The sequence below is a fragment of the Peromyscus eremicus genome, chromosome X (genome assembly GCF_949786415.1).
Source record: "Peromyscus eremicus chromosome X, PerEre_H2_v1, whole genome shotgun sequence".
NCBI lineage: Eukaryota > Metazoa > Chordata > Mammalia > Rodentia > Cricetidae > Peromyscus > Peromyscus eremicus.
In genome coordinates this window covers 87,327,995-87,337,628 of record NC_081439.1, presented here as the reverse complement: position 1 = coordinate 87,337,628, position 9,634 = coordinate 87,327,995, and the positions used below count along the sequence as shown (strand labels likewise).

General features: G+C 40.6%; 1 protein-coding gene across 1 annotated transcript; it reads right to left on the bottom strand.

Annotated features, from left to right (window-relative positions):
- Positions 1-3,172: 3,172 nt before the first annotated feature.
- LOC131900129 (coiled-coil domain-containing protein 1-like) lies at positions 3,173-4,933 on the bottom strand. The gene is made up of 3 exons (XM_059251506.1): positions 4,107-4,933; positions 3,813-4,016; positions 3,173-3,199 (listed from the first exon to the last, which is right to left on the bottom strand). Exons 1-3 carry the CDS (start codon positions 4,716-4,718, stop codon positions 3,173-3,175), a joined length of 843 nt encoding a protein of 280 aa, XP_059107489.1. The 5' UTR covers positions 4,719-4,933.
- Positions 4,934-9,634: the final 4,701 nt, after the last annotated feature.

Genomic DNA, 9,634 nt, shown 5'->3' with positions numbered 1-9,634 from the left:
GGGATTGTGAAAGGCCTCATCATTTCCCACTTCTAGCTGAAGAGCTATTGGCAGTTGATGACTGTTAGGGGAGGGGCAGTTGGTTTCTGTAGGGTGTGGCTTGTGATAGGTTTCCCAAGCTTCAGTAAATGTCCCCACAATCATGACTCTGCTGAATATAAAAACAGAGGATATGAGGTTAGGAGAGGCATGTTGGGGTCCCTGTAAGAAGGTGGTTATGAAGAGTGGAGTGTAGATATAATTTAAAGACATTGTATACATTTAAGAAATTACCAGAAGATAAACTTGAAATAAATACGTTGTTTTCTAAACTGAATTTCTGTTCCCTAAGTAATCTCAGAAGAGTTCAAAAGATTTGATTAACACGAATTGCTAAATGGTCTTATTAATTAAAAAAAAAAAGCTTCCCAGAATCAGATATTGGTATGAAAGCTGAGAGATTAGAAGAACAGAACAAGCCAGCCACAAGTTCTTACAACTAGGAAATCCTCAGCCCAATAGAGAGCTACTTCCTGAATACTCATGCCTATATACCATTCTGTGCCCTCTCATCTTACTTCCTCTCTCCACCCAGGTACATCACTTCATATTTTGCAGCTCTATCACTTCTTCTCTGTCTGTAGAGACCTCCATACCTTTAGGGTGAACTAGTTTTGGAATTAAAGGTGTGTGCCACCATATATGTCTCTGTTTCCAATGTGGCCTTGAACTCAGAGATCCAGATGAATCTCTGCCAAATGCTAGGATTAAAGTTATGTGCTACCACTTTCTGACCCCTATATTTAATATGATCACTGGTTTTATCCTCTGATCTCCATGCAAGCTTTATTTGTTAGAGCACAAATACAATATCACCACAGATTTGTGGCTATACTTCCTGAAGAGTGGAAAGAACGTCAATATAATTCACAGAAGATTTGTAAGGAAGTCTTAAGTTATATGAGCAGAAATTCCAAAACTAACCAATTATAATCAATGAAATCTCCTCAGTGACCTTAAGTTAAATGCCTATTTGGACACTCCACTCAATATGAATGTGACAAAGGACTTACAATGTGTCTCTGTGCCTTGTGCCTGCCATAAATAGGTCAAATTCCTGATAATACATACTATATAGATTATATTATCTTTAGTTAAGTTCTAATGATTGTTTAGTTGCTTATATTTGTGGAGTATAGTGTGTTATTTTGGCACAGGTATTTATATATAATGTTTCATGATGAAAACAGGTTAGTTCACACTATCTTACCAAACCTTTGGATTTCTGTGCTGGGAACCTTAAATCTTTTCTTCTCTAGTTTTTGTTTAAATATGTATAAAGTTGTTTTAGACTATAGCTATCCTTTTATACTATAAAATACTGTAATGAATTACTTTCTCTGTTGTATCTTAGTCCTTATTATCTCATCACTGATAATGTGTTTTTAAATGTCAATATCAGTGACATAAAATGGAATTCTGTGTGCATTAAGTAAGCTATTTTTTGTAAGAAATGTTTATCAAGTATCTACCAAGTGGAAAAATACAATGGTGGGTGCTTTAAGAAAGATGCACAAGTCAAACTTTTTTTTTTTTTTTTTTTTTGGTTTTTCGAGACAGGGTTTCTCTGTGTAGCTTTGCGCCTTTCCTGGAATTCACTTGGTAGCCCATGCTGGCCTTGAACTCACAGAGATTCGCCTGGCTCTGCCTCCCGAGTGCTGGGATTAAAGACGTGCGCCACCACCGCCCGGCAAGTCAGCAAGTCAAACTTTTAAAAGGTCCTAATAATTTAGAAAGTTGACCACTAGAGTAGGATATAGGCACACATGTGAATAGTGCTACTTAATGTTGTAAGATGAGATGTGTTCCCACAGAATACAACAGAAGGTATTAAGGCAAATGAGTACCTATGAAGCTTGAAATACCTGTAGAACATAGCTTTCTACCCTCAAAATCGTGTCCTTTCTCCTCTGATCCCTAATCTGGTTATATCCAACTACTTTTTTTTCCTTAAGGAAATTCCAGTTGTTGAACATTTTTTTTAATTGACCCTTCCTATTTTTCATTTTTCTTCAAGAAACACTGTTCATCTACACAAAGGTATAGTGAGAACTTCCTGTATACACCCTTGAGCTAACCTAAGTGATGTACTATGGTGCTGTTGAAGTCAACCATGTACTTCTATCCAGTTAAATACTTCCTTTTTCTTAAAAATATATCTAGTAATCCTAAATAGGTATTTTCATTCCCATAGAAATTTCTCTGCATGCTACATGAGCATGCATCACACATATTCACTTTACTGTATATGTACTCTTAGTTATTGCTTTACATTTTTAAATTTTATATGTACATTGTAATGTATCCAGAAATTAGCTTTTTCCTTTCCATATTTTTCTCCACTACACTATCCAATATTTGCCCTTTTAGGTCTTTCTCTGTGTTTTAGACCTTTTGGAATTGTAGTATTTCCATGTACCATCCCTAGATGTATCCAGCATCAGATATTTATTGTTTTATTCAATTTATTTTAAAGGGTCTCAATTCAGTGATATAACCTTGGTCCAATCTCAGTGAAGCAGTACTCTACATCAGAAGTTCTCACACTACATTGACATGAAGGATAAACTAAAGGTCTTCAGAAGCTGTGCCAGATCACTTTGAGAATTTACTATCAAACACATCTTGAATGGAGCTAAGGAGTTGGCATTGCTCACCAATACCCAGGTGCTGTTGCAGCTGTTGTTGTCCCATGTGTTCAAGTGGCCCAACTTGCTTGCAGACAACCTGGGTCACTTGTCAGTTTCTGTGAATAAAGTTCAGACTTTGCTAGACCTCCATGTCTGTTTTCTTTTTCATAAGTGGGTTAAACTTACTAATGGAATTTATTGAGAGTGTAATTGGAAGACTGAAAACAGTTAAAAGTAATCGGCTTCAATGACTGGTAGGCTAATACAAAAAGAAATGGACATTAATCAACTTGAGTTTGTATTATTGACAAAAGACTCTCGCAATTATTCATTTCAAATTATATTTATTTTTAATTGAAGAATATTTAAACAGTTTGGGAAGTTTTAAGTGCATATATTTGGATGAGGAATATTAGATGAGGATCACTGATGGTACCTTTGCATGTGTTAATGAATGTTAGATGATCTCAAATCCAAAAAGAACCGATTCATTGATTCTATGGTTATCCATGGCTTCCTTTGCCCTTAATCTGTAGGAAGAATAAGAGATAATTAACAATTGTAAAACATTGATATGAACCATATTTTAAATCTTAGGAAAATAGTGTACCTTATATCTGTCTGTATTTTTAACCAAAAATTGAACATATTTTCTTCTTAAAACTCAAACACATGTGTATGGCCTGCAAATGAGCTACCAATGCCAACAGATGCTGAATAATAAGCAACTTTGCTAGTGCTTGGTGGCCTTGGTCCCTTTGTTGCAAAGATCAGCAGCTGATAAACTACAGAAGTGCTAGTCAATGACTCACTCTACTAGAACATGTCCTCCTCAGCTTCCTCTGAGCTGTGTAATATACCTTGGAATCCCCTTTCAGGTGTTATAAAAGACAGCCATCCTAGAGGTAGCTCCTTCTATTAGGCACTCACCCTCCCAATTCTATGCTTCCTTTGGCAGTGTCTGGATGTATTGGAGGGTCTTTCCCTCTCCTGAGTAGGTGGGCCTACAAGAACTGAACTTGTCATGCCTTGGGTGAAGGAGAATGTGGTCATTCATAGCATGTGTACACAGGTTAGGGGCATGATGTATTAGAAAAAATGAAATGTCTCTAGAGGGACCTAAAGTCCCATAGGTGAACTCACAGCATGCAGGATCATTTCCTTCCCCTGATCCTCAACCTCATCTTCTCCTCTCTTCTCATATTCATAGTCGTCATCTTTGTTGTCCTCCTCCTCCTCTTCTTCATTATTGTAGTTCTGGTCGTCTTCAGCTTCCTCCTGAACTACTTCGTTCTCCTTGTCGCCATTCCAGACATACCTGTCCTCTTCAACATCAGGCCAGGCTTCCTCGAGAACAGGCCAGATGTCCTCGATATCAGGCCAGATGTCCTCGATATCAGGCCAGATGAACTCAATGCGATGCCAGCGTTCCTCAACATCAGGCCAGATGTCCTCGATATCAGGCCAGATGTCCTCAATGCGATGCCAGCCTTCCTCGACATCGGGCCAGATGTCCTCGATATCAGGCCAGATGTCCTCAATGCGATGCCAGCCTTCCTCGACATCAGGCCAGATGTCCTCGATATCAGGCCAGATGTCGTCTACAACAGGCCAGATTTCCTCGATATCAGGCCAGTCGTCCTCTACAACAGGCCAGATGTCCTTGATACAAGGCCAGACTTCGCCGACATGAGGCCAGATGTCCTCGACATCAGGCCAGGTTTCTTCATCATCAGGGTAGATGTCCTCGACTTTATGGCAGATGTCCTCGACATCAGGCCAGATGTCCTTGATATCAGGCCAGACCTCTTCCACATGAGTGCAGATCTCCTCAGTATCGGGCCATATCTCCTCCTGCCCCGGCTCTTCCCCTATAATGGCTCTCGAGACTGCCTGTGAACGCAGAAATCCTGTGGTTCCATCGATGTCATCAACAGCCTCATGGATTGGCAGCACATGCAGGACACTTTGTCCAGCGTCGTGATCCATCCTACCACCTTCTTGCTCTTGGTCAGGTAATCCAAGGTCCCGCTCTGCAACAACAGACATGGCACAAATTTCCTGCCAATGAAGATCTTACTGAAGCTTCGAGCTTTGAAGGTGTTGGTGGGGATGAGGCGTTGTTAAGGTGACTACCACGAAGTGGAGAGAGGCTGTTGGCCTCAAGTACCTCCTTGGAGGCAGTGAGAACTGCAGGGAAGGTTTTCCACTAGTGAGCAGTTGGAGCTGGTACTTGTAGAGTACCTATAAAAGAAGGGCTAGACAGCACCAGGGAAGAGCCTCCTGCTGAGGCCAACCCCAAGAAGACTGAGAGCCAGATATAAGGGGGCGGAGCCTTGAGGAGTAATAATGGCCCCTCTAACACGTCACCGGAGCTGTAAGCTCATTTGCTGAGACAGAGTGATTGACGTGTATTGTGTCCAATCAGCCATAAAGGTCCTTAAATTCTGGGGACTGCTCAGAATCATACCTTTTTCCCTGAGGCCTTACTGTTTTGGGATACCTTTTAAGGTGATAGGAACCCTGTCTTTTAAATATCACCTTGTCAGTAAAATGATAGTGTATCAATATGAATGAGCTCGGCTGCACTGACTTCTGTTTGACATGGGGTTATGCCAGTATAGACAGAGTTATAAAACTGCTATAGAGGGGCAGGAGAGTTGGCTCAGAAGACCACTAATTGCTCCTCCACAGAATCCAGGTTTAATTCTCAACACTGACATGATGGTTAGCAACCGTTTGTAACTCCAGTTTCAGGGCATCGGGCATCTTCAGGTGTCCTTGGACATTGTACACACATGATGTACAAACATTCATGCAAGAAACAGCACCTATACACATATTAAATGAAGATCTAAAAGACTTTAAAGCCCAGTGATTGTATAGCTCAGGTTTCAGCAGTAGCAAAAATAAAAGAGACAGAAAAAGCCAAATAGTCAACAGTTGAAATGGTTACAGTCAGAACAAAGGGTTGAAAGTGAAAAACAATTAAACAGGACTTGGAAAGTGTATAATTCTCACTGCCAAAATCACAACGATCCTCCCATAAATGCATTCAAAAAAAGAGGAAAAGCATGTTAAATGAAAAAGACAGTCTTCCTAGAATTACCTAACAAAACGAAGAGTTTCTATTTCATTACTCTTTTAGTCTTCCTTTCCTATAATTTTCTTCTGCCACTATCCCATTGACCTCAAATCAGTGGCTCTCAACCTTCCTAATTATGTGAGCCTTTAATACAGTTTCTCAAATTGTGGGTCTCCCAATCACAAAAATATTTTTGCTGCTACTCCATAACAGTAATTGTGCTACTGTTATGAATGTCAATATAAATATCTGTGTTTTCTGATGATCTTAGGTGACCCCTGTGAAAGAGACATTCTACGAAAACGGTCATGACCCACAGGTTGAGAACCACAGCCTTAAGTGGTCATATTTCTTCTTACTCTGCTGTATGACCTAATTTTTATTTCTGTACAGTTTGAGAAACATGGACCAGGAAACAGAATGACAAAAGAGATAACTACTGTATTAGGACAACACAGTGACCTGCTTGGTGTCCTTGTGCCAATCACTCTAAATCATGTGCCCTGCAATGACTATGCATGAGAGTTAATAGACAGTCCCATGAATGTCATATTTACACATTATCCTCAGTGTCTGAACTTTTCATTCTCTTTCCCTTGTCAATGTGTGGTGTCATAACTTCCTAATTATCAATATCACTAGAAACGAAATACTTGTTCTCCCACTCTGTTCTTGATCCAGCTGGGATCTCCCGCTACCCCAAGCTGTCTTTCCCTCGACCCTCGCCCTTTATAACCCGCCCCCCCTCACATCCAGGCTGTTCATGTAGATCTCATCCATTTCTTTGTCATTGGGCGATCCCCTTGTCGTCTGGCAATGGTCGAGAGACAGCCCGAACTGACTTATTCTGGTGATAGGATGGCCAAACACCCTAATTGTCATGCTAGAAACCCCATCCAATGACTGAGGGAACTGGATACAGCTAGGCCCCTGGTGGAGCTCCGGGAGTCCAATTGGCGAGAAAGAGGATGGTTTATTTGAGCGAGAATTGTTGAGACCAAGGCTGGATAACACAGGGACAAATAGCCAAACGAGTGGAAACACATGAACTCTGAACCAATGACTGAGGGGCCCCCAACTGGATCAGGCCCTCTGAATAGGTGAGACAGTTGCTTGACTTGATCTGTTTGGGAGGCATCCAGGCAGTGGGACCGGGTCCTGTGCTCAGTGCATGAGTTGGCTGTTTGAAATCTGGGGCTTATGCAGGGTCGCTTGGCTGGGCCTGGGAGGAGGGGACTGGACCTGCCTGGACTGAGTCTACCAGGTTGATCCTAGTCCTTGGGGGAGGCTTTGCCCTGGGGGAGATATGAAAGGGGGTGGCCTGGGGTGAAGTGGAGGGGGCAGAGTGGGGTGAATGGAATCTGTGGTTGATATGTAGAATTAAATCATATTGAAAAAAAAATAAATTAAATTAAAAAAAATCAAAGTGAAGGAAAAAAAAAAGAAACAAAATACTAAAAGCTCTCTGAAATCTCCAGGTTTCTTCCCCTTTCTGATTGTGTGGCAGTAACTCTAATTGTGCATTTTCAAAAGGTCCTTTTGTGCCTTCAGGAGAGTAATGCTTTCCTTTGCCTACTGATCCACTTCCACGAGGGCACCAAAATTGCCAGGTGGTAGCTGGAACATCCAATTCAAATTTTGTGCCTTAAAAGACTTTCCTCATAGGAATGAGGGAGATTCTAAAATGTCATAGATGGCAACACTATGTGAGGAAAGCCAGTTTGGTCCACACCTCTCCACCACCACACATCAAAACTCGTTGTTGCTGCACACTGGATTGTGAAGGTACAGCACCAAATATCAGTTTCAGGTTTGGGACAGGAGTGAAGAGCCACAGCTATTCAGTGTTAAACCTAAACTGTTGTTTTAGTGACCTTGTTCTATTTGATGAACGGAATTATGTCAAATGTGATGGAGTCACTAACAACCACAAACCTACCTTATTCAACTTGGATGTCCTCTAACACCAGACTACTTTCCATTAAAACTGGGAAAAGGAATTAATATGGAGTCACTGACCTCCTAATGCAGTGGGTCTCAACCTTCCTAATGCTATGATCCTTTAATAGAGTGCCTCATGTAGTGCTGCCTCCCCCTCCAACCATAAAATTATTTCTTTTGCTACTTCATTAGGATAAATTGCTACTGAGCCATTTATCAGTTCCAAATCTATCAGAAATAGGTGTTTTCGGATGGTCATAACCCGCAGGTTGAGAACCACTGTTCTACTGCTTATGCCATAATATCCATAGTGAAGAAAGTAAATGAGGCTTCATGCCCACTGTCTCTAGGGGGAAAAACAGTGGACCTAGGGAATAGTAATCACATTGCTGTGTAGACACAAAAGTCACTGTATCATCCTGAAGAAGACAGTTCTCTTAGTGGTTCAAGAAAAGGTTCAAGCTATGCTGCTCTCAACAGTAAAAAAGAATGATGCACATTGCAGACGCCATTCCAATTGACAATGTAAAGCCCGTCCGTGTCCAACTCCACAACATATGCAAGCATATAACACAATATCAGGGTACTTTAGCTTGAGATTATTTATGACATTTGGTTTGGGTCAACTCTACACTGGTTTGGTAATCTCCATAGGTGCTGTTTCTATGTAGATATAGAACATACAACCAGCATGACATAGTCCAAGTCTATTCAGGCATCAGGAGATGCATATGAATTCCCTTAGAGAGCAGGTAAGAATGACAAAATCAGTCACATGAGAAATACTGCTTTTGCCCCTTAACTGAAGTAAACCATAGGGTGGTTAACCATGCTGGGGTACTGGAGCCAAGAAACCAAAAACACTGATTTCGCATCATTTTGCAAACTCCCTGTAGTCTACAGGTCTCTATCACAGGGGGTATGGGAGTGTGTCTGTCAGCTTTGTATTCCTGTGATTAAATGATCCAGATAAATATTTAACAAGGATTGAGGGTTTATTTTGACCTGTCATTTCAGTCCATGGTTTTGGCCCTGTTGTTTTGGGCCTGTGGTGACAGAGTAAATTGTGTTGAGGATATGTGATGGAGGAAACCAGGTTCACCTTAGTATGGCCAAGAAGCAAAGTGGTAAAGTGTAAGAGGCATATGCCCAATGATTTAAGTTCCTTACTATAGGCTACCACCAATAATGTTCTACAGAATTCCAGTAAAGATCTACACCCTACCTATTTAGTCTCCACCTTATTTACATAGTGTCTTTGAACTACTCTGGTAACCATTTCTTCTCCCTTTATGTACCTATAGCCGAACATGTCTACACGGGTAAATGGCCAATATGATTATTGCACAATGGTAGCATTTTTAATGGTGCACAATGTCTCCCATTGCTGCTGATGTAGACCTCTATTGCCTTCCTAAGTTCTACCAACCAATCATTATCACTGTGATTTGTAATGAACTATAACCAACAACCAAAATCAAGTGAAAGAATATAGGTTGGTATCACCACATACTAAACTGCCTCCTAAAGTTGATGACAGATCTTTCAGTTTTTGTATAAACAGTATGATATTTCTCTTTCAAAAATTCTGATAACCTGTTTTCTCTCTTTCTTTCTCACTTTCTCTCTTCTCTCTCTGTCTCTTTTTATCCTTAGCTATATCTCATTGCTATATTCATTCTATTCTTATTGATTTATAGATGAATTGTTTCAATAATAGTTTTTTTGGTTATATTGATTTTTGTTTTGTCCTTAGATACTTGGTTTTTAAATTTTATTTGCAAGTGTGTGTGTGTGTGTGTGTGTGTGTGTGTGTGTCTGCCAGTTCCTATGTGTGATCATGCATATATATCCCAGAGATAAAGCAAGTTTTCTGAGACAGGGTCTCTTACTTGCCTACAATCCAATGAATAGGCTAGACTGCTTGACCAGTGAACCC

What these genes read in the sequence shown, in the direction of transcription:
- LOC131900129 (XM_059251506.1), bottom strand. Translation starts at nt 4,718, where the DNA reads ATGTCTGTTGTTGCAGAGCGGGACCTTGGATTACCTGACCAAGAGCAA. An exon ending in TCGAGGACATCTGGCCTGAT is followed by an intron (nt 4,017 to 4,106) that starts GTTGAGGAACGC and finishes CCTGTTCTCGAG; the next exon opens with GAAGCCTGGCCTGATGTTGA. An exon ending in AGGAAATGATCCTGCATGCT is followed by an intron (nt 3,200 to 3,812) that starts GTGAGTTCACCT and finishes TTCTTCCTACAG; the next exon opens with ATTAAGGGCAAAGGAAGCCA.